Below are 25,940 nucleotides of genomic sequence, written 5' to 3' on the forward strand. Positions count from 1 at the left end.
ATTTGTTTTTTATGTTTTAATTGAAAAAAAAAAATTTTGGAGCTGATGTGGAAAGATCTTTTTTAAATTAAATTTATTGAGGTAATATTGGTGAGTAACATAAAATTCAGGTGTACAATGTTATAACACTTCTGTATACTGTATTGTGTGCTTAGCACTCAAAGTCTAGTTTCCTTCCATCAGCATGTATTTGACCCCCCTTTATCCTATTTTACTTTTGAATGTTAAACATACCCAGCATTTGGGAAATAAGCCCCATCTGGTCATGACAATAGTTCTTTTAATCTGTTGTTGGATTTGATTTGCTTATGATTTGTTTAGAATTTTTACCTCCTTGCTCATGACATAGTTTTCTTTCTTATAACATCTTTGTCTGGTTTTGGTTTCAGAGTACTAGAGAATGAGTTGGGACATATTTCTACTCTTCATTTTTTGAGAGAGTTTGTGTAGAATTGGTATTACTTTTTTCCTAAATGTTTGGTAGAATTCACCAGGATAGCCATTTGGACCTGAAATTTTCTTTTTGGAAAGGTCTTTAACTAGGACTTTAGATTCTTTTATCTGTTCTTTCGCTTTAGTAATTTCTGTTTTTCAAGACATTGATTCACTTCATCTGAATTGTCAAATTTGTTTACATAAATTTTATAATATTACTCTGTAATTCTTTTAATATCTATAGAATCTATAATAATGTCATATTTCTGGTTTCTGATATTGGTAATTTGTGTCTTCTCTCTTTTTTTTCTTTATCAGCCTGGCTGGAGGTTTATTACTTTTATTGATCCTCAGAAGACACTTGATTTCATTGACTTCTCTCTATTCTTTTTTTTCTTTTCTCTCTTATTGCTTTTGTCTTTGATGCTTATTATTTCCTTTCTTCTGATTGGTTTGCATTTAATTTGCTCTCCTGTTTCTAGTTTCTTAAAGTAGAAGCCAAGGTCATGATTTGAGACCTTTTTTCTTTTCTAATGTGGACATTCATTGCTGTAAATTTTTATGTAAGTACTATAGTAAAAGCCTTCTACAAAATCTAATATTTTGTTTTCATTTTCATTCAATTCAAATTCTTTTCGTTACCTTTTTTTAAATTGATTTTTGGGCAGGGAGGGGGGCAGATACTTCGATTTGTTGTTCCAATTATTTACTCATTCATTGGTTGATTCTTGTATGTACCTTGACCAGGGATCAGGTAGTACTCACCAGCTTATCATATCAGGGCGACACTCAAACCAACTAATCTACGTGGAAGGGCTTTCATTACCTTTTTGACCCAGTGATTATTTACATGTATGTTACTTAGTTTCCAAATATTTGAATATTTTCCAGAGATATTTTTGTTACAGATTTTCAATCTGACTGCTTTGTGGCCAGGATACATACATTATATGACGTAAATCCTTTTGACTGACTCTTTTTATTAAGATTTATTTTATGACCCAGAATATAGTATTTTTTAAGTATTCCATGATTACTTGAGATGATTTTCTGCATACTTGTTCTATCACTTAGAGTAAATGGTATTAAAATCTGACATACAGATGGTCAATAGACATATGAAAAAAATGCTCAACGTAACTAGTCATTAGAGAGATGCAAATTAAAACTACAATGAAATATCACCCCATACCCGTCAGAATGGCTACCATCAATAAATCAGCAAACAACAGTGCCCGGCAGGCATGTCTCAGCGGTTGAGCAGCCACCTATGATCTAGGAGATCACAGTTCGATTCCCAGTCAGGGCACATGCCCTGGTTGTGGGCTCCATCCCCAGTGGGGGGCATGCAGGAGGCAGCTGATCAATGACTCTCTCATCATTGATGTTTCAACTCTCTCTCCCTCTCCCTTCCTCTCTCTGAAATCAATAAAGACATATTTATAAAAAAATTAAAAAACACACACACAGAAAAAGTGCTGGTGAGAATGTGGAAAAAAGGAATCCATGTGCATTGTTGTTGGGAATGCAGACTGGTGCAGCCACTATGGAAAACAGTATGGAGTTTCCTCAAAAAACTTAAAAATGGAACTACCCAGCGATCCCACTTCTGGGAATAATATTCTAAGGATGACAAAACACCAATCGGAAAGAATTTATGCACCCCTCTGTTCATAATAGCAGAGTTATTTACAATAGCCAAGATCTGGAAACAGCCCAAGTGCCCATCAGTAGATGAGTGGATAAAAGAGCTGTGGGACATTTACACCGTGGAATACTACATACTGTTTGACTTATCTACTCTTTGTACCTCTTTTCAACTTTTTCTGTCTCCTTTTAAATTGAGTAATTTTTATGATTTAGTAGTATTTCTTTTGGCTTATTAGCTATAGCTCTTGCTATTTTAGTGTTTGGTTTATGGTAAATGACTTTAAGCAATCACATTCTACCTTCAAATAATATTATAGTACATCATATGTAATATAAGAAGATTATAGTAATATACTTCCATTTCTTCTGTCCTATCCAGACCTGTCCTGGCTCTGTGGGATTATATTTTTCATTACATTTAGAAAGTTTTTGGCCATTGTTGCTTCAAGTATTTTCTGTGCCTTCCTTTTGCTTCTTTGGGGAATTATACATGAGCCATTTAAGTTCTCTCACAATTCACTGATGACAAATTTACTAATCTTATATTTTGCGATTTCTAATATGCATTTATTCCCATCCAGTGTATTTTTCATGTTGGATATTATAATTTACATCTCTATAAGTGCTATTTGATTTTTAAAACATAGGTTCCATGTCTCTACATATATTTTTGAGATTTCTTTTTGGATATAGTTAAGTTGTTTATAAACAGGTTGATCCTTTCTGGTCTTCCTCTTGTGAATGTTAGGTGAATCCAGAGCAGTGCTCAGCCAAGGGCTAATTACGCCCTACTACTGAGGCAGACTTTCCTGCCTGCTCTGTTCATTGTCCTGTGAGTTAGGAGTTCTTTTCAGCCTGGCTAATGGGAATAGATACTATTTCTGGTGCTGGGTGAGCCCCAGGCACTGTTTCCTGTACTCTTTTCAGATGTTTGTTTTCCCAGGTCTGAAATGATTTCGTCACAGGTATGCACTGTTCATTACTCAGCTGAGTACCCTCTGCAGATCTCCAGGGTTCTTTTTCTGTTCTGCTCCCTCCTCCCCATGGTTTGGACCTGTGATCTCTACCTGCCTTGGTTTCACCAGACCCTCAGCTTCACCACCTAACTCAAGGAGCCTGGTGAACTCCACCTCAGTTCCTTCTCCCTACGTTGTGGCCTGGAAATTCTCTCAAGGCAGTGAGCTGAGACATTTGTTAGGCTCACTTCATTTGTTTCAGGAATCATTGTCTGTCACTGCCCGAAGTCTGTTGTCTTGAAAATAAGTTTTTAATGTATTTTGTCTGTTTTGTTTTTGCTTGCTTCAGGTAGGAAGGTAAATCAGTACCTGTCACTTCATCTTGCGAGAAGCAGATTGCATAGAACTTTGGCAGGTGCTGTGGAGTGTCTAGAAAGCTCGCCTTCCCTTTGTCTGATTGCTTCCTGCTCGTCCTCCATTTGTCAGTGTAGCCATCTCTTCATGGGGAAATCTGCCCCGGGCCCAGTCTAGATCAGATTCTGTTATGTGATTATAGAACTCTGTTTTCTTACTATAGTAATTTATAACTATCATTTTATTTTTCTTTCTCCTCTACTGGACTTTAAGCTAAACAAGAGCCAGGGGTCATGTCTGTTTTGTCTGTAGAGCTTAGTATAATGTCTTTTACACTGTAGGTACCCAACATATATTTGTTCAAGGTATGAATGGGTGTGAAAATGCACAGTTCTTTATACACAAAAAATACTCATATTTTTCTACTTTTTTTCTTTCTGATGCAGATTCTATTAGTTTATTGAAAATCCAGGATGCAGTTCTTTCGTATGAAAGATTAATAGAACTTAGAAAAAATCACTGTGAACTACTTACCAGAAAAATTAAAAAAATGGAAAATAGGGTTAGTGGACTACAAAAGGAGCTATCAGAAACAAAAGAAATGAAATCACAGTTAGAGCATCAAAAAGTGGAATGGGAACAAGAACTCTGCAATTTGAGGTATTGAACAACTTGGTTTAAAGAAATATTTGAATATTTACTTTTATTCTACAAATATGTAGGACAAGTTTTGTAACTGCCTACTTCTAAGATTTTATAGGGAAGACCACTTCTGTAGTATTGTGGAGTATGACATTTTTGGAAATAATATAGCAATTTTTAGTGGTGCATACTTCTTGCAATAAGTTAAAGTATATTTTTGTATGTCATTTGAATGACCATATAGAAGTCCACCATATGGAAATCTCATTATTTAACAAGTTGAATTTTGGTTGTTTTTCATTATTGTGTATTGTAGTTAATGCTGCCAGGAATGTCTCTTACATAAGTCTGTTTCTACATTTTATATACATACTCTGAATAAATTCTTTAATAAAGTATTATTTGATTATGTGTAAGAACTTTTAAAAAATTATTTTAATTCATATTTCTAAATTGTTCTCAATTCATATTAATCTACATTCCCACCAACAGAGTAGGAAACGGCCATTTTTCTCAGGAGAGACACAATTTTTTTTTAAAAAAAGACTGATGTAGTTTTAGTTTAAATATATGCATGGAGTGAAAAGTAAAATGGAAAGTCATGACTGATTAGCTTATTCAGCATCTTTCTTGTACATAGATAAAATTAATTAAAAGGCCTTTATTGAAAGTACATACCACTCTTTATTGTTGACTTAATATGAATTCTATCTTGTTCTAATAAGGGGATTTAGAGTGAATTACAATGTAAATAATGAACAACTAGATAAGTTGGAAGTGTTACAAAAGATCCCTGGCTGGTGTGGCTTAATTGGTTGGAGCTTTGTCCCATACACCAAAAGGTTTCGGGTTTGATTCCTAGGGCACATTCCTAGGTTGTGGGTTTGATTCCTCGTCGGGGCACATGTGGGAGACAACCAATCAATGTTCTCTCTCACACTGATGTTTCTCTCTCTCTGCCTTCTCCTCTCTCTCAAGTCAATAAGCATATCCTCGAGTGAAAATATATATTAAAAAAAGTGTTACAAAAGAAAGAAACATAAAAAAGTGTAGAGCAATAGATAATCAACTCCCTAGACTAGTCTTGGATTATAGTTGTCAGCAGATATGTTTTCTGTAAAAAACATCTGCAGATGCTGACTTCCACTGTAAATCATTTTAGGGGTATGATTTGTCAAGCTGAAATTTTATTTCTAGTGAATGTATAAACTTGTTTATAAACAACAACTTCTCTTTCTAGTTAGTAACTAAATTATTTGTCCTAATAGAAGATTAATTATGACTGTGGAAAAAGGATAATTTCAATTCTACCTTTACTGAATAATTTCAGATTTTCTTTCCTATAATATTTGCCAGAGTTACTATTGACTAAAGTGTACTAAGTAGCGGAATGTTTTTTCATTGCTGCCTTTCAAGTATATGTATGTTTTGGAAGAGATTGAAGTGAGAGATAAAAACATGAGACCTGGCAAGGACAAAAATGCAAGAACATAGGAATTTAATTAGGATAATAAACCAGCATATGTAGGACCAGATCATAAAATGAACATTTTATTTTCTAATAAAATGAGTTTTAAGATAAGTACATTTAACTTCAGATTTACCTTAAAAGAAGAAAAAGAGAAGAGAAGAAATACTGATCTGTTATATGACAAAATTAGGGAGCAGTTAAGAAAAAAAGAAGAGCAATATATTAAAGAAGTTGAAGTGAACCAACAACTTGAAACCACTCTTAGAACACTAGAAATGGAATTGAAGATTTTAAAAAAGAATTTAAATCAGGTAAACTTATCTTTGGTACACGTTCTTATTTCTTACAGTATATCATCAATATTTCTAATGTCCCTTTGATTTAATGTATATTATTTAGTTTTAAAACAATCCAAAAATGTTATCTCATCTAAAATGTGACATATATAATTAAAACTATTAATTTATTGAAATTCTTGGCATCTAATAAATGCCATGTTTATGTTTTCTAAATGAAGAAATGAGCTTAACCATTAACATAAACATTCATGTTGGCATTTTAAAGTGTTAACATACAGGCTAAGTTGCTTTGAGACTGCGATAGAAGTCATCAAATGTCTTGTAAAGAAATTTTATTTTGCGGTCATATATTTTTGCTCTTTGACAAATTTAGCTGTGATTTAAATTAAAATTTGAATTTTCCATGGTAGATAAGATCCTTGTGTTTAAAAAAGCCATCTCCTTTTAACAGTTTTTTTAAAGGTTCTGCTCTTAAGCTTATGACTTTTTTTTAATGCTATGAGTTCAAAAACCTAATGTAATGTGTCTCTAGGTTGTAGAAGAGCGAAATGACATTCAAAGGCAGTTTTCTCAAGAACAGAATGCCAAAATATTACAAGATGGAATTCTGACCAATCACCTTTGCAAAGGAAAGGAGATAGAAGTAGCTCATAAGAAAATGAATTCTGAGGTATTTTATTTATTCACTTCCAAATGAATGTGAATATGTATTTGTGTGTATATATTTATAAAACCAATACTATACATATGGAAAATATAGAGGATTTTAAAGCATATATCTCTGTGTGTGTGTGTGTGTGTGTGTGTGTGTGTGTGTGTGTGTTTGTGTGTACACACATACACAAAATCCTGAACTTGCTTATCTTTTTAACCTCCCCATTCCAGATTGTGGTAACTGAATGAGTTCAGTGATGTATATGGAAGTGCTTAGGACAATGCCTAGATGATCAGTTATTAACACATGTAATTTTTATAACTGACTATGAGAAAAGTAGAGTATATGTGGAATGCTCTTGGGAGAAAAGAATTATAGGAACTTTACTCCAACCATATATATTCAGAGTTAAAACTCTTACTGTGGGGTCACTGTATATTCAGACCGTAAACTCAGTTTTTAAATGGGTGGCATTTTTGATCCATTGGATAAAATGATATTCTTAATTCAAATACATTTGTCTTCAGCAGTGAAGTAGTGACATTCATTATGGCCTCCTGCACAGAAAGGCTTTTAATATTTCCCATAGCAATTGATGAGCTTTCCATAATCTCAAAAATATTGCTCCTAACAACAGAGGTTCCAGTTTTGAGCAGTGGTTTCATACCCTTTGTACATTAACAGAGAGGCTAGCTTCTACTTCCACTGATGGCGAGGAGGAGAAGCGTAGGCAGCTTATAGACCGTATTTTAGGTGTTATTTTCTTTTAAGAAAAGTAACAGTTTTCTCCAAATAGTATCCTATTTTAGTACAAGGAACTTTTGAAGACAATGATATGCCATAATATATACTTAGTGATATTTTATTGATAAGTATTTTATTCCTAGTAAAGTAGTCCAGTGTATTTTCCCCCATTTCACACGTATTACTACTTTAAACATCATGAAGATAAAATAAAAATTATTGCAGCAACAAATTATCGTATACTTTTCTAAGAGGAGTTCTATGAATGTTATCTTATTTACCATTTCTTTTTTGAAACATAAAGCTGCTTTTGTTTTTCTACATTCACACTAGAAAAAAACTGTGGATTGGTGCAAGAGCAGGAATTGTGGAGTCAAAAGACCTGGAGAAAATCCTGAACTTGCTTATCTTCTTAACCTCCCCATTCCAGATTATGATAACTGAATAAGTTCACTGATGTATCAGGAAGTGCTTAGGACAGTGCCTAGATGATCAGTTATTAGTAGAGGTAGTTTTTATAACTGACTATGAAAGTATTAGAAAAGTAGAATATCTATGGAATAGTCTCAGAAAAAAAGAATTATAGGAAATTTAATCTATCCTAATATATGCAGGGTTAATACTCTTACTGTGGGGTAGCTGTGTATTCAGACTGTACAGTCAATTTTTATTTATTTATTTTCTTTTTTCTTTTAAAGATTTCCGCCGGCTAGTACAAGTCCTGTGAACCTTTCTGTTTCCTGGGGTTTTGTTGGTTTGTTTAAGTTTTTTTTAACAGGTTTTAGAGAGAGAGAAAAGGAGAGAGAGAGAAGAAACATCAGTCAGTTGCCTCCTGCACACCCCCGACCGGGGACGGAACCCACAACCTGGATTTGTGTCCTGACCTGGAATCAAACCCATGACTCTTTGGTCTACAGGACAACCCTCCAACCAACTGAGCCACCCTGGCCAGGGCTGAGACCGTACACTCATTTTTTAAATATAGGCAGATTTATTAATCTTTCGTTTTATGCCTTCTGGGTTTGTGATAAGTCAGAGAAAAACCTTTCCAATTCTGAGACTCTTAAGAAATCTCTTATGATTCTGTTTTTACTTTCATGGATTCATCATCTTATATTAAATTTTTTAACTGTGAGGAATTGTATAAATTTGGAGGATTGGATCCAATTCTGTTTTTTCCAGTGGGATATCCACTTACATAAACATATACGTTATTCTTTAATTTCAGAGGATATCATGATACTGTATGTCATTTCAATGAGTATTAGCTACAAGTCTCCTCTGTTTTACTTAGGTTTCCGATAGTTATGAAAAAGAAAAAAATCTGTTGCATGAAAACCACATGTTGCAGGATGAAATTGCCAAGATAAGACTGGAAATAAACACAGTAAAAAATCAGAACCAGGAAATGGAAAAAAAATATTTTGAGGACATTGCAATTGTCAAAGAAAAGAATGACCATCTTCAAAAGACAATAAAACTGAATGAGGAAACATTAACAAAAACAGTATTTCAACATAATGGACAGCTTAATGTTCTGACAGCTGAGAATACAATGTTAAACTCTAAACTGGAGAATGAAAAACAAAACAGAGAAAGACTGGAAGCAGAAGTTGAATCATACCGGTCTAGACTGGCTACTGCTATACAGGATCATGAGCAATGTCAGGCATCAAAAAGAGACCTACAACTTGCTTTCCAACGAGAAAGGGATGAATGGTTTTGTTTACGGGACAAAATGAATTTTGAAATGTCTAACCTAAAAGATAGCAATGAGGTTCTTTCTCAACAACTTTCTAAAGCTGAAAGTAATTTCAACAGCCTAGAAATTGAGCTTCATCACACAAGAGATGCTCTCAGAGAAAGGACATTGGTTTTAGAAGGTGTACAAAAAGACCTAAGCCAAACAAAGTGTCAAAAGAAGGAAATTGAACACATGTATCAAAAGGAACAAGGTAAAGTGAATAAATACATCGGAAAGCAGGGATCCTTAGAAGAAAGGTTATCTCACCTACAAAGTGAAAATATGTTGCTTCGACAGCAACTGGATGATGCTCACAACAAAGCTGACAGTAAAGAAAAGACAGTAATTAATATCCAAGATCAGTTTCAGGATATCATAAAAATATTTCAAGCTGAAAGTGAAAAGCAAGGTCTTATGCTGAATGAAAGAACGAAGGAGTTAATCAGTGAGTGTAATCATTTAAAAGAAAGAATGTATCAGTATGAAAATGATAAAGCAGAAAGAGATGTAAGTATCCAGAGAGATAAATATTTTTCAAATATCCGAAAAGAAAATTTGGAGTGATGTTTGATGATGGCTAAATGTTGAATCTAGTTGAATATTAAAAATATATAGATTACAAATGTGTTTGTTCTATCAGCTTAAAAGCAGATAGTGTATCCAGCAAACGAACATTAGACCTAAGAGGTGCTTTGTTTTGAGTAAAGACATTGTGTTGCCCATGAAATTGTAAGAGGTTAAGTTATAGATTGTTAATAGATATAGATTGATATTAATAATTTAGACTTATACTGATAAATAATTTTAGTCTTTCTGCCACCATAGTTTAATACCATTAGAAAGTAGATAGATGGAAATGCTATACCTAAAGTGAGTATTTTGAAATTAAGATTCAATTAAGTGGGTTATTTGACAGTTAATTTCAGATTTCCAGATGAACTGAAGTATAGATACTGTATCTCATAGTACCTTTCCTTCAGTGGCTTCTTATACATTTTAGTTGGTATAATGTTATTTTTATTCATGTCAATTTGAATTAAATTTGGAATATTTCAGTCTCAAGTAATATATTCTTGTGACCTCTCAATTCTTTAAAAGTATCTCCTTTTTATTAAATCATAATTTGGGACAAATATGATGAGTTTTAACAAAACTATAATTGATTTCATCTTTCCACTACTATTTACAATTTTCTTTGAATATTTTTACAAGTAATCTGCTCATATTTCTCATTTCAAGGCCAAAGTACTATCATTTGGAGATAAGTTTGTCCATTTCAGAAAGAATTGTAGCTCTCTGTGGTTTATTAATTTGGCATTAGCTCTCCATTTCAGACTAATGAGGGGTGGCAGAATTTATATGTAGCAGGGAGGGAGGTCAAGGCCATTAGAATGACTTCACATTTCTTCTAAGATAGGAAACTACTGGAAGGATTTCAGCAGGAGATTGACTATATGAGGGACCCTGAAGTTAATTGAAGCCTCTGATAAAAAGAAAAAAGAGAGAGAAAATATTCCACAGTATTGAATTTACTACCACTCGATCCACCTACATACCCATTTCTCTTTGAGGCATCAGTACATTATAAAGCTTTGAGATTCTTGAGAGGGGAATTGAGAGTGGGGATGAATCAGTTGTCTATGTAACCTAATGCTAATTAGGCAGGAGGATTACAATTTCTGTGTCTTTAACCTGATTAAACCAAGAGAAATGAGTCCATATGAGGAAAAGAAGGTGAACTGATATATGTGGTGATATGTTTCCAGTTGCATATTATGCTAATAATATACGACTAACAGTACAAACAGGATGGGGCACAAGCAGTGCGTATGGAGAATAATACAATGATTAATAAATAACAATACAAGAATAAGCTCTGTTTCACATACTCGCAACTATAAACCTTCTTTTGCCCCATCCTGTATGTGAAGTTATATATTATTGATATAATTTAATAATAATGTGATTTATTAAATCAGTAACAGAAATATCTTGCCAGGCATTTGTGAGACAACTTCAACAAGAGCTGGCTGATACCCTAAAAAAACAATCTATGTCAGAGGCTTCACTGGAGGTTACATCACGTTATCGTATGGATTTAGAAGATGAGAAACAGGAATTAAAGAAGAAATTAGATCAAAGCAGAAGTCAGGTATGTATGAAATTTCACGTCTCATCAATTCATCTATAGCTGGTTAAATAACAAAGTGTTTTAGGGAACTAATTTTCATGGGCAGCTTCTATATTTTTATTGTAATTATTTTATTATAATTTTATTATCTTAATCACTTATATTTTAAACCCTGGCTTTTAGTCTGCCATTCATATTTTATGTTTTTTCTTGTAATATTTGCCCTTAGGAAAAGTGAGAATTATGTATCATTCTTCACAGAAGTCAAGAGACTTTTTTTCCTACTAAACAATATTTTTAGTGATATCTCCATTATCATGATAGAGGCAGCCAGATAAAATCAGAGGGTAATGCTTAATGGAATGTTCCAGAAAATTGTTTTATTTCTTATCTTCACTTTGGTGAACGGATATAGAATCTTTATTTATTTTGTAGATTTCAGAATAACTTGTACAGGAAGGTCATTATACAAATGGGTTGAAGTAGACATATCCTTCATTTTTTCTCACTTAGAGATACGATGAAAGTGCCCGGCAGGCATGACTCAGTCTTTGAGCATCGACCTATGAACCAGGAGGTCACTGTTCCATTCCCGGTCAGGGCACATTCCTAGGTTTCAGGCTCAATGCCCAGTAGGAGGAGTGCAGGAGGCAGCTGATCAGTGACTCACTCTCATCATTGATGTTTCTCTCTCTCCCCCTCTCCCTTCCTCTCTCTCTGAAATCAATAAAAACATAATTAAAAAAAGAAATATTATGAAAGCATGGAAATACTCAAATCACTGTAGTATGTACATCCCCAACAAACAATTAAGAAAATTAAATTTAGATACACCTTTGGATTTAAAAAACAACTGTATTGCTATAATTCACATATCATGTAATTTGTCTATTTAAATTGTACAATATTGTTTAACATATTCAGAGAGTTGTGCACCTGTCACCTCAATCAATTATGGAATATTTTTATCACTCCAAAAACAAACTCCAAATCTCTTAGCTGTCACTACCAGCTTCTCATTTTGCCCTGCACCAGGCTACAACCAGTATACTTTCTGTCTCTATTAATTTGCCTATTCTGGATATTTCATGTATATGCAGTCCTTTGTGACTGACTTCTTTCACTTAATGCCACATTTTATTTATTTATTTTTAATTTATCTTTATTGTTGGAAGTATTACGGATGGTCCCTTTTCTCTCCCCAGTAGATCCCCTCCACCTTCTATCCACCCCATCCCCATACTATTGTCTGTGCCCACTGGTTATGCATTTATGCGTAAGTCCTTTTTTTAATCTCTCCCCACGCAAGCCCTCAACCCCGACTTCCCTTTGAGATTCCTCAGTCTGTTGCATACTTTTATGTCTCAGGATCTGTTTTGTTCATCAGTTGATTTTGTTCATTATAGTCCACATATGAGTGAGATCATGTGATACTCGTCTTTCTCTGACTTGCTTATTTTGCTTAGCATAATCCTCTCCAGCTCCATCCATGCTGTCCCAAAGGGTGAGAGATCCTTCTTTTTTACAGCTGCATAGTATTCCATGGTATAAATGTACCACAGTCTTTTATCCACTCATCTACTGATGGTCACTTGGGCTGTTTTCATATCTTAGCTATGTAAATAGCGCTGCTATGAACATAGGGGTGCATAACTCCTTTCTGATTGGTGTTTCAGGTTTCTTAGGAAATAATACAAGAAGTGAAATCACTGGGTCAAATGGCAGTCCCATATTTAATTTTTTGAGGAAACTCCATATTGTTTTCCATACCGGCTACACCAGTCTGCATTCCCACCAACAGTGTACTAGGGATCCCTTTTCTCCACATCCTCGCCAGCACTTGTCAGTTGTTGATTTGTTGATGGTAGCCATTCTGACAGGTGTGAAATGATATCTGATTGTCATTTTATTTTGCATGTCTCTGAGCATTTTTTCATGTCTCTTGGCCATTTGTATTCCCGCTTTGGAGAAGTATCTATGTAGGTCCTTTCACCATTTTTTAATTGGATTGTTTGTCTTCCATTTGTTAAGTTGTATGAGTTCCTTATATATTTTGGATATTAACCCTTTATCTGATGTGTCATTGGCAAATGTTTTCCCATACAGTGGGCTGGCTCCCTTTTCGTTTTGTTGATGGTTTCTTTTGCTATGCAGAAGCTTTTTATTTTGATGTAATCCCATTTGTTTATTTTCTCCTTTGTTTCTCTTGCCCTGGGAAATGTATCAGCAAATATATTGCTACAAGAGATGTCTGAGGTTTTGCTGCCTACGTTTTCTGCTAGAATTTTTATGGTTTTGATTCTAACATTTAAGTCTTTTATCCATTTTGAGGTTATTTTTGTGTATGGTATAAGTTGGTGGTCTAGTTTCATTTTTTTGTATGTACCTGTCCAATTTTCCCAACACCATTTATTGAAAGACTGCCTTTACTTCATTGTTTGTTTTTGCCTCCTTTGTCAAATATTAATTGAGCATAATGGCTTGGGTCAGTTTCTGGGCTCTCTGTTCTGTTCCACTGATCTATATGTCTGTTCTTGTGCCAGAACCAGGCTGTTTTGATTACAGTGGCTTTGCAGTATAACTTGATATCTGGTACTGTGATGCCTCCAACTTTGTTCTTCTTTATCAAGATTGCTATGGCTATTTCGGGTCTTTTTTGGTTCTGTATAAATTTTTGAAGTGCTTGTTTTAGATCTGTGAAATATGCTGTTGGTATTTTAATAGAGATTGCATTGAATTTATAGATTGTTTTGGGTAGTGTGGACATTTTAATGATGTTGATTTTCCCAATCCATAAACACGGTATAGTCTTCCACTTGTTTATATCTTCCTCCTTTTTGCAATGTCCTGGAATTTTTGGAGTACAGGTCTTTTATCTCCGTGGTTAAGTTTATTCCTAAGTCTCTTTTTTTTTTTTTTTAATATATCTTTATTGATTTCAGAGAGGAAAGGAGAGGGAGAGAGAGAGATAGAAACATCAATGATGAGAGAGTCATTGATCAAGCCCGCAACCCGGGCATGTGCCCTGACCGGGAATCGAACCCTGATCACCTGGATCCTAGGTCGATGGTTAACCACTGAACCACGCCCGGCCGGGCCTAAGTCTCTTAATTTTTTGGTTGCAGTGGTAAACAGGATTATTTGTTCAGTTTCCAAGAGTTCGTTATTGGTGTATAAAAATGCCATTGATTTCTGGGTGTTAATTTTGTATCCTGCAACCTTGCAGAATTCATTTACTAAATCTAGTAGTTTTTAGGTGGAGTCTCTAGGATTTTCTGTGTAAAATATGTCATCTGCAAATAATTAACACTTTTACTTCCTCCTTTCTAATTTGGATGCCTTTTATGTTTTCTTGTCTGATCACTGTGGCTAAGATTTCCAGTACTATGTTGAATAAGAGTGGTGAAAATGGATACCCCTGTCTTGTTCCTGTTTCTTAGGGGAAATGGTTGTAGTTTTTGCACATTGAGTATGATGTTGGCTGTAGGTTGTCATATATGACCTTTATTATGTTGAGGTATGATCCCTCTGTTCCCACTTTCCTCAGAGTTTTTATCAAAAATGGATGTTGGATTTTGTCAAATGCTTTTTCTGCATTTATTGATATAATCATGTGATTTTTTTCTTTCAATTTGTTTATGTGATGAATCATGTTTATCGATTTGCAAATATTGTACAAGCCTTGCATCTCTGGAATAAATCCCACTTGGTCATGATATATGATCTTTTTAATGTATTACTGGGTCCGATTTGCTAATATTTTGTTGAGGATTTTAGCATCTATATTCATCAGGGATATTGGCCTGTAATTCTCTTTCTTTGTAGTGTCTTTATCTGGTTTTAGAATTAGACTAATGCTGGCCTTTTAAAAAGATCTTGGAAGTGTTCCTTCCTCTTTGATTTTTTGGAATAGTTTGAGGAGGATAGTTGTTAGTTCTTCTTTGAATGTTTCGTAAAACTCCCGTGAAGCCATCCAGACCAGGGATTTTGTTTGCTGTGAGTTTTTTAATTACTGCTTCAACTTCATCAGCAGTTATTGGCCTATTCAAGTTTTCTGACTCTTCCTGATTGAGTGTTGGAAGATTGTATTTTTCTAGGAATTTGTCCATTTCATCCAGGTTGTCAAGCTTGGTGGCGTATAGTTGTTCATAGTATTTTCTTACAATCCTTTGTATTTCTTTTGGATGGGTTGTCACTTCCCCTCTCTCATTTCTGATTTTGTTTATTTGTGTCCTCTCTCTGTTTCTTGATGAGCCTGGCTAAAGGTTCATCAGCCTTGTTTATCTTTTCAGAGAACCAGATCTTGGTTTCATTGAACTTTTGTATTGTTTTTTTAGATTCTATGTCATTTATTTCTGCTCTGATCTTTATTATTTCCTTCCTTCTATTTACTCTGGGCTTTTCTGGTTGTTCTCTTTCTAAGTCTTTAACTTGTAGGGTTAGATAGTTTATTAGAAGTTTTTATTGTTTTTTGAGATAGGCCTGTAGTGCTTTGAACTTCCCATTCAGGATTGCTTTCATTGTGTCCCATAGATTTAGAGTAGTTGTGTGTTCATTTTCATTTGTTTCCACAAAGTTTGTGATTTCTTCCTTGATCTCGTTAGTAATGCATTTTGTTTAATAACATGCTCTTTAGCCTCTATGTGTTTGAATGTTTTTGAGTGTTTTTATTGTAGTTGATTTCTAATTCCATGTCATTGTGGTCCAAGAAGATGCTTGATATGATTTCAGTCTTCTTGAACTTTTAGAGACTTGTTTTGTGTCCTTACATGTGGTCTGTCTTTGAGAATGTCCTGTGTGCATGTGAGAAGAATGTATATTCTGCAGATTTGGGGTGGAATGTTCTGTAAATGTCAGTTAAATCCATTTGATCTAGTGTGTCATTTAGGGTCACTGTTTCCTTGTTGATTTTTTGTCTGGAAGACCTATCCTGTGAAGTCAGTGGGGTGTTAAAGTCCCCTACTATGTCTGTATTGCTGTCCATCTCTCCCTTAAGGTTGTCCAGAAGCTTTTTTCGTAAATTTAGGTGCTCCTATATTGGGCGCATATGTATTTATCAGGGTTATATCCTTTTGTTGGATCAATCATTTTAGTGTTATGTAATAAATTTTCTTGTCCCTCATTATGGTAATCATTTTGAAGTCTGTTTCATCAGACATGCGTATTGCTACCCCAGCTCTTTTTTTTTTTTCATTTCCACTTGCATGCAAAATTTTTTTTCATCCCTTCACTCTCATCCTGTGTGAGTCTTTTGTTCTGAGGTGGGTCTCTTGTAGACAGCATATATTTGGGTCTTGTTTTCTTATTCACTCACCTACCCTCTGTCATTTTTTTGGAACATTTAATCCATTTATATTTTAGGTTATTATTGAAAAGTATTAATCTATTCCCATCTTAATTCTTTATGCCTATGTTTCTCTCTCTATTTCAACTTCTTATTACAGCAATCCCTTTCACATTTCTTGCAATTCTGGTTTGGTGGTGATAAATTCCTTTAGCCTTTTTCTGTCTGTACAGCTCTTTATTTCACCACCTATTTGGAATGATAACCTTGCTGGATATAGTATTTTTGGTTTCAGATCCTTGTTTTGCATTACCTTGAATAGTTCATGCCATTCTGTTCTGGCCTGTAGAGTTTCTGATGAGACGTCAGCTGACAGCCTTATGGGTGCTCCTTTGTAGGTAACAGATTGCTTTTCTCTTGCTGCCTTTAATATTCTCTCTTTGTCTTGAATATTTGGCAATTTTAATTTTGATGTTCCTGGGCATGGTTTTCTTTGGATTCTTCTTCCTTGGGACTTTCTGTGCCTCCTAAACTTGTGTGACTTTTTCCTTCCATATTAAGGATGTTTTCTGCCATTATTTCTTCAAACAGGTTCTCTAACCCTTGCTTACTTTCTACCTCTTCTGGCAGCCCTTTGATGTGAATATTGTTACATTTCATGTTGTCTCACAGCTCCCATAAACTGTCCTGTTTTTTAATTCTTTTTTCTTTTTGGATCTTTGATCAAGTGATTTTTTTCTACCCTGTCTTCTAATTTGCTGATCTAATCCTCACCTTCTGCTAATCTGCTATTCATGCCTTTCAATGTTTTTGTTATTTCTACTATGTCATTCTTAATTTCCTAATATTTTCTATAATTTTTTTCATGCTGTTGACCATCTTTATGATCAATATTCTGAACTGTATATCTGGTAGATTGCTTATCTCCATTTAATTTAGCTCTTCCTTGGAGAATTCTTTTGTTCTTTCATTTTAGGCTTTTTTTCTACCTATTTTGTCTGTTTTTTTGGCTTTGTTTCTATTTTTTAGATAGATCAGCTAGGACTCACAGTCTTTTGGATGGTTTCTGGTGCAGGCCAATGTTAGGCAGTGTTTGTTACTGGCCTTGAGTACCCTGTTTGGAGTTTTCCATGCTCCACAGCTTCTGGTTTCCTCTGTTGGTGCTAGGTGTGTTTGGACAGGATCAAGATGTGGACCAAAGTCTGCTTTTCCAAGCCCTGGATCCAGAAGAAAATCAAGCAAAGACTCATAGCCCCAGAGGCCGTTATTCAGTCTCTTGATGAACTTCAGGCTATAGATACTCCACAGGGTGGGGCCAGAGGTTTTCCAGCAGGGTTGGGCAATTGTTCCAGCCCCCCTGGATTCTCCTCACACAGCTCCAGTCCACTCTGCCCTCCCTGTACTGGAACCCATGGTGAGTGGTTGCACATGAAACTTTGTGCATTGGCCGTTTAAGAGGGTGCCTGCATTTCCAGCCATCTCTTCCTGTCAGACAGAATCCCTGCTGCTTTTCATAGCCATATGTTATGTGGACACCTTTCTCAGTTCTGATTCTCTGATCTGGGGAGCCCAGCGTGGGGTTTAGACCCCAGAGTTCTCAGTGGGAACCCCCCACAGCTGAGATATCCCTCCAGACCTTCAGCTGCTGCCTGTGGGCCTGCCCTCTCACACCTCCTCACTTCCTACCAGTCTCTATGAGATCTCCACTTTTCCTCCTTGGTTATGAGGGTGTTCCCTAGCTAATCTTCAGTTGCAGTTGATTGTTCAGGGTGGTTTTTCTGTATTTTAGTTCTAATTCCAGTTTGGTCTGGGAGAGTTTCAGTGTAGCTTCTACTCAATCTGTTGCCATCTTGCATATCTGCTAGTTGCCGATGCATATCTGAGATGGCTGATTTTAACATTTCTCGGGCTTTACTACTCATGCTGTTCTTGCTGTCTTTTCAGTCTCTGTTCCTCTTGCCTGATCCAACATCTCTTTGGACCTGGCTCCCAATCTCTCCTTTTCCATGTAGTGTGTTCTGACTAACTCTCATTGACCTCATTGTTTTCAGCACTTGTCATCTCATCTGTCCAGAACATCTGTCCCTTAATTTTACATTGTTTTAATTCTTTTCATGAGAGATGATCTTGTCTTTCAAAGTATGAATTTGCCTGTGAGATATATTATTTGATATGATGGTACCTATCCTTGTATAACTTGAAAATATTTTATGTTAACTATTGTTAGGATAAAATTAAATATTTTATACTACACCAATTCTTTCTTCTTGGAGACACTAATATGATTAATCTTTTATTTTCAATATATTTTAAGCAATTAGATATAAATATAATAGAGAACTGTTTAATCAGAAGCTCATCTTTTTTACCCTCACTGTAAGGAGAGAAAAAATCTAAATCAGCCGTCCTTAACTATGCAGCCAGAACTGGGATTTACAGATTTATAGCACTTTAGCAACAGTAAAGTTCTGGAGGAGTTTTTTTGATATGCCATACCCCATCACCTTAATCTACTCATCAGAGTACTTCCTAAAGCAGCCCATCCAAAGCGACCCAACATAAAGAGTTGCTGGGAATGAATGAATTTGAGAACTAGTCCATTATCTCCATGGTGGCTGCTTTACCCTGCCTGTCAGGTCATATAAGTCATGTACTCAGTCTAGGAGGTGTTATGTGCATTGTAGCTCATGATTATTGCCCACTGAGTAGTACAGAGAGGAAGTAAGTTATGAATTATTATAAGCAGAAAAGTATTGTTGGCTAGTGGAATTGGCGAAAGCTTTTTGAATTACTGGGGATATATTCTGGGCCTCCAGCTCCTCATTTGCTGCTGATGTCAATGGTATGAAAAATTATTTCAGTGTAACTTATATAAGAGACCATTTCCATTAGCATGCCATGTGCCTAAAGTATAAAATTTTATTAGAACATAAAATACAGTAACAATAATAATGCTAACTACAAATGCTTAGAGAGTACCCTCAGCCACAAACTCTTCTAAGTACTTTATGTATATTCCCTAATTTAATGTTCCCAACATCCTGGTGAGGTAGATGCCATTATTATCTCCATTTTACAGATGAAGAAACTTTAAGTAATTTGTTCAAGTTCACACAGCTAATAACTGGTGGACTTGGGATTCAAACCCAGGCATTCTGGCTCCTATGTAGGTACTGCCTCTCAAGCTATTCCATGAAACATCTGGTTGTCACCAAAAGCAGCATATTAACTCTCATAGTCACTGGAATAGCCATGGTCATTCACATTTGTGAATATTTAAAATTATAGCTGATGTGGTGCTTAGAATGCAAATATATAAATGTTTATCATAAGGTGATTTTCTATTTTACCCCATTTGACCAGTTTATAAATTTGTATATTTATCTAATACAATATAATTTAAATACCTAAATCATGTTTTCTTTTCAGTACTAGAAAAGAGGTTGGTGAACTTTTCTGGACAGGGCCAAGTAGTAAATATTTCAGGATTTATGGGCCATGAGGTCTCTGTTGTCACAACTCAGCTCTGCTGTTTAGCACAAAGTAGCCATTAAAAAAATGCAGATGAAAGAATGTAGCTGTGTTGCAATAAAATTTTAGTTACAAAAACAGGTAGATTTATACTAGACTATCAGTCGTTAAAAGTGTGTTTTTTTCTTTATTTTAGTTGCAAGAAGCACAGGATCGATGTACAGCCGCCGTAAGATGTGCTGAGGAGACGCAAGATCACATGCAAAAGTACAATTTAAAGCAGCACAGAAGATAACATGAGTATTTATAAAATAGATGAGCAGTGTATTATGAGAATTAGATCAGTTATGATAAAAACATCAGTGTGAAGCTGGATAACTATTTCAGCTTTGAGCTATTCTGAAATGCGTAATTTGTATACACTGCCTCTAAATTTTGCACATTATCCGCAAAATACAACTAGAAAAATATGGCACAATTGCCAAATCATTTACTTTTCAAATTTTAAGATTTTATGTTATTGCACCTTCAGATGTTTGTTGAGAAATTATTTGGTACTTTTTAAATCTATGTGTGAGAATAATTATTGTGAAATATACATTTTAGGCTTGAAATTGAAAATGCCAAGTTAAAAGTTACAGTCAAAAAGCAAGCTCACAAAATTGAACAGCTTCAGACAGACCTGTTGGGAAAAAATTCGGTAAGTCAGTCTCTTAATTTCCACATACTGAAAAGGAATTGTTATTTCTCTAATAGTGGTGTGTAAGATATTTTGGACAATATGAAAGTCTCACTGATAAAAGTATTTTTTGTATTCATATGGTACTACTTGCTGCTAGTAATGTAATTCCTCTTTATAGAGTAAGCTTACTGAATTTATAAAATTTATGGTTTTTATACTACGATTTTAATAAAAAATATTATGATGGTCTAAAAGCAATATTTGATATATATCACATTTTCTTTATCCATTCATTTGTCCAACATTTGTTTTTTTCCAGCTTTTGGGTATTGTTAATGATGCTGCTATAGACATTGGAATACAAATATTTGAGTACAGAAATTCAAGTAATGATTTAATCTAGAATTCTGAATTTCTCTTGTAATCTAAACTCTTCAGTGAGATTTTAGAATGAATTACTTTTAATGTTCTAATTTGTTCTCTTCATCAAGAATGAATACTAGTCATTATGTAAGTGTTTTTTTGAAAGGAGTGTATTTTTTCCCTTTGCTGAATTTTAAAAAGGAAAAGAGACGCCAGTGAAAAAGTAGAAAAGGCTGCTCAATCAGGGCCTTACATAGCAACATAGTGCTCTTAGCATTGCAAGTTAACAGATTACAGTGATGCCTCGGTTTTCGAATGTCTCTGTTGACGAACATTTCGGTTTACAAACGCCGTAAACCAGAAGTAAATGCTTTGGTTTTCTAACGCGCCTTGGAAGTTGAATATGCCATACAGCGTCCCCTGAGTGCAAGATCCTGAGGCCTAGCTGCCCACTCTTGATCCCTCAGTTTTCGAACATTTCCGAACTCGAATGGTCTTCTGGAACAGATTACATTTGAAAACCTAGGTACCACTGTATTTATTTTCCATTCACTTGTGTTAATCAGTCTTTCAAAGATTTAATAATCCAATCTCAGAAAAGACAGGTGTGTAATCCAGAACTTCAATTTATTGATGAATGGTGAAAACTACGTAACTATTTACCAAGCAGAACAGGATTCTCCTGCCATTCATATTCTCCTCTGTAGGAGAGGCTGCCTGTAATTTCAGGTCAGAAGATTGCACTGTGAACCCTAAGTTGGAGCAGTGAGGTAGATGCATCTGCCAACTAGTTTCTTTCAGTCACAATATCTAGGTTCTTACAGTTTCATTAAACAGGTATACCTACCAGGGGAATTAGAACATTGTGTTGACTGGTCCTTCTTGTGGCTGAAGAAACATTGAAAATTATTTTTTCTAGACTTTATATGAATAAGTCCTATTGTATTAGCATACCTTTCTACAACTGAAATGGTATGTTGATAAGGAGTCTTCTGTGAATAAGAGTGCCAAGAGTTGTCACCTTAACAGTTTCACACAGAAATATATTAAGGTATCAAAAATTGAAAAATTTGTGAGAATCCACAAAATTGATTAAGCTTATACAAAACTAATGAGGGATTTTTTTGTAGATTTCTATAGAAATGAATTAGGTTTATGACACAGAATTATTAGTCACCATATGGTCTACCTTGTGAATCAAAAATTTAATGAGATAAATTTAAACCAATTTAATCAATAGACCTAGCTTCTCTGGAAGGTTCTCATCTCATGAACCCCCAGGCCAGAGACTACCTGGGTTAAGATATTTGATCAACACAGTGTTGAGGTGAAGCGTCTGAACTGGCAAGAAGATAGCTCTAGCTTTCTCAAGCCTTTGAACTATATAGTTTTGTATGCATGTGAAAAGAACTTCAGAAGACTACCATAGGTCAGGTCTCTAAGGAATAGGGAAAAAAAAAAATTTAAAGGGAGATAATTGATGATATGATGCTTGTGAAAAACATTTGCATTACAAGAAAAAAATAAGACACAGTATTCCGGTCAACATCCTAAGGTGAAGGTGCCCCCAGGATCAGAAAATAACACTACACTCAAAGTAACACCAATAAGGATCAACCTAAAATGTACAGGATTATCTGTCTACAAAGGTGATCCATACCACATCATGGTTTATGAGTGTGTGGTTGAGGATATCATCTTCGAGGAACTAGAAGGGAGAAAGAAAAATACAGATGACCTCAATCAATAAAGGGGTCAAGGCTGGAGATGTTGATTAGAGAATCTGGTTTGAAGTATTGAGCTTTAAGGAACTCTGCAAGAATTTTTAAAAAGAATAGATTCAAGAACTATACATCAGAGTCACTATTTAGAAACACATTGGGGTTGGAGCAGCAGAAGGAGGGTGTGTGTGGTCATTGTTATCAGTGCTACTGAGAAGTAAGGCAAAAATAAAGGACTAAGTAAAAATATGACCCTCGAAATTTTTTTAGTGCAATTATAGGATTGAAAGTCAGATTCTTAGGTAAAAGAAGAGAATAAGTTGTGAAAATATGAATACGTGGATGACACCTTGCATTATAGAATGTTGGATTTTAATGGAAGGGGTGAACAGGATGATAGAAAAAGTTACAAGAACAAAGTGAAAGTTAGCTTTTGTAAAATATAGAGAAGACCAACTTTATTTAAAGAGAAAAGTGTTTAATAGAAAAGGAGAGATTGAAACCTATGGAACAGTGCTTACAGAGAATGAGAGTCTTTATCTCATCCTAAAGTCAGATTATAATGGGGACTGCATGGGGATTTTTCAAAGATTATCTTAGTAAGATGTGATTTAATAGAACCTGGAGTATCTTGAACTATTGATGAAAATGTTTCTAGGTCATCTTTAGAAATTAAAATGTCAATATAGCCACTCTTTTTCAAAAATTTTAACACTTAGCATTTTATATGTAAAAACCTCTGTTTTTACAAATTTTGGCAATTTAAATTCCAGGAAAAAAAAGTGATGAAAATGTAAAGTCAATTTAAGCTGCTGTAAGAAGTCATTATTTTTTAAATCTATCCTTATTGGCATCCGGTTTATAAACTACATTTATAGACCTGCCTACACATATTATTCATGAACTTGTGAGAAATTGTATTTCTAAGAAAGAAGAGTAAGTCTCTAGATTTTAAAAAATAATTTTCTTTAAAAATTGTTTTTCTAAGTCTCAGGATGAAAAGGAACAGTTAAAGAAATGTACTGAGTTAAAACAATCTCTGGAATATAGCTTGGATCAGGAAATGAAGAAAAATGATGAATTAGAAAAAGAAATTACCAGGTAAGATTTTAATATTTCAGAACACTTCTACCATTAACTAAGATTCAACTGTCGTTTTACTTTATTAAAACCAAAATACAAATTTATTTCCTATCTGTAATTTTTATAATTAAACAAATTGTTGCCCGGCCGGGCGTGGCTCAGCAGTTGAGCATCGACCTAGGATCCAGGAGATCGAGGTTCAATTTCCGGTCAGGGCACATGCCCGGACTGCGGGCTCAATCCCCGATGACTCTCTCATCATTGATGTTTCTGTCTGTCTCTCTCTCCCTCTCCTTTCCTCTCTCTGAAATCAATAAAGATATATTTTTAAAAAAAACAAAACAAAAAAAACCAAATTGTCCTGCTTAAAAATTTACCTAAGAAACTCACAACACAACTTGAAACTGTTTTGAGTGCCAAAATATTATACTTACTCTTTAATGATTCCTAAAACAGTAATGAAGATGCCTTTTGTATATTCTCCTGTCAACTGCATTTTTCATGTCTACTTAAATTTTTAATTCTGCACAGTATGTTTACTCTCTCTGGTGATCTTTCTTTCTTTTAGTAGTGTGCTTCCCTTCAGCATTCAAATAATTTAATATCTAAAAACCTATCAGTGTTGTTGTTTAACAACATCAAAAATTATCTTGATTTGGCTTATGTTTCTTTCTCCTTTCTTAGTGATAAAATATATCACACATACAAAAATGTATGTAGGACATAAAGAATGCATAATCATGTTTTTACCACTCATATAAAAAATAAGCCCTGGCCAGGTGGCTCATTTGGTAGGATCATTGTCCCATGCACCAAAAGGTTGCAGGTTAGATTCCTGGCCAGTGTACATACCTAGGTTGGGGGTTTGATCCCCAAATGGGGGTTCAATCCCCAGTCATGGTGTGTACGGAAGACAACTAATTGATGTTTCTCTCTCAAATCGATGTTTCTCTTGCTCTCCCTTCCTCTCTCTCTAAAAATCAATAAAAACATCCTCAGGTGAGGATTAAAATAATAATAATAATAATAATAATAATAATAATAATAATAATAATAATAATAATAATGGCATCTTTCCCAATGTCTGGGAAGCCCCCACATGGCTTCCTTTCTGTTTATTCCCTGAGTACTTAAGTTTGTCCTCTGATTTTCATAGTTGTTTTCCTCTCATTTAACTGTTTTTCTCTACATTGTTTTGTATCCCTTTCATTTTCTTAAGATCGTTTTAAAACAGTCTTGAAGAGACTGTTACACATTATTTCTGATTTCCTTTCTTCTAAAGCCCTGCCCTTCTGAATTTCCCTTCAACTCAGACTTCAAAGATTTTTCTTTCCCGCTTCTCTTTCTATTTCAAATGATCTCCTTGATGTTTTTTACTGGTACTTTCCTTTTCTTTTTGTAGATTGTTGTCAGTAGGTACCAAAAGATACTTTTGTGTCTTTTCAAACATTCATATATAATTATGCTTTTTCTCTTCACCTCAGATAGTGATCTCTTGTTTCTAGTTGCTGTTTAATAATAGGTTAATGTTTTACTTAGCATACTAAAATGAATATTAATAATAACTTATAAGAACTCTATATAGTTACAATATTAACTCTGTATCATATATGTCATGAATTTTTTTATCTTACATAAGATTATAATTTAGATAGTATACTTTCAAATGATATTAGATTGTAACAAAGGAAAGAATTATAATTTATAAATTTATTTATTTTATATGATAGAACATAGTATCTGTTTAAATAATTATTAAATATTTACTCTTAAAGAATTTGACTTACTAATTTCGTACATTTCTGCAGATTTAAGAAACTCTTAAAAAATACAAAAAGGAAGTTAAATGAATATGAAAATGGAGAGCTTAGTTTCCCTGGAGATTTAAAACCGAATCAAGTTGAAATGGATATTCAGATTGATATGTTAAAACATAAGGTAATTTTTAATCAATTCTGGGACCCCAAAATTACCTGTTTGAGAAATAGATATCATTCAGTGCTTTGAGGAATGAAATATTTTTCTGTTAATTTTATAGACTTGATATCAGTGAAAAAGACATCTTTTTTCTTTATCACTTTTCTATAAAAAGGGCATACTGTTAATTTTCCTGTGCCTTGAACCCTGGCAAGAAGCATACCATTACAGGTCTCCAAGCACCAGCACCAAGTAAAAAATTTTTTTTGGTAACAGCTTTATTGAGATATAATGAACATACTATGCAGTTCACTCATTTAAACTGTGCAATTCAGTGG

General features: G+C 34.5%; 1 protein-coding gene across 4 annotated transcripts in view; it reads left to right on the forward strand.

Annotated features, from left to right (window-relative positions):
• The window catches only part of LOC308554805 (ankyrin repeat domain-containing protein 26-like), a 111,759-nt gene that overhangs the window by 63,519 nt on the left and 22,300 nt on the right, over nucleotides 1–25,940 (forward strand). For 3 of the 4 annotated variants that reach the window (XM_081132337.1, XM_081132339.1, XM_081132338.1), the window contains 9 exons: nucleotides 3,842–4,055; nucleotides 5,636–5,819; nucleotides 6,340–6,477; nucleotides 8,501–9,457; nucleotides 10,950–11,102; nucleotides 20,033–20,103; nucleotides 20,443–20,536; nucleotides 23,591–23,703; nucleotides 25,494–25,623. In XM_081132337.1, coding sequence (XP_080988463.1) covers nucleotides 3,842–4,055; nucleotides 5,636–5,819; nucleotides 6,340–6,477; nucleotides 8,501–9,457; nucleotides 10,950–11,102; nucleotides 20,033–20,103; nucleotides 20,443–20,536; nucleotides 23,591–23,703; nucleotides 25,494–25,623 — 2,054 coding nt within the window. The remainder of the gene's footprint in view (nucleotides 1–3,841; nucleotides 4,056–5,635; nucleotides 5,820–6,339; nucleotides 6,478–8,500; nucleotides 9,458–10,949; nucleotides 11,103–20,032; nucleotides 20,104–20,442; nucleotides 20,537–23,590; nucleotides 23,704–25,493; nucleotides 25,624–25,940) is intronic. The other variant, XM_081132340.1, reaches the window with a different exon arrangement.

The sequence above is a fragment of the Miniopterus schreibersii genome (genome assembly GCF_964146895.1).
Source record: "Miniopterus schreibersii genome assembly, chromosome: 1".
Classification (NCBI taxonomy): domain Eukaryota; kingdom Metazoa; phylum Chordata; class Mammalia; order Chiroptera; family Miniopteridae; genus Miniopterus; species Miniopterus schreibersii.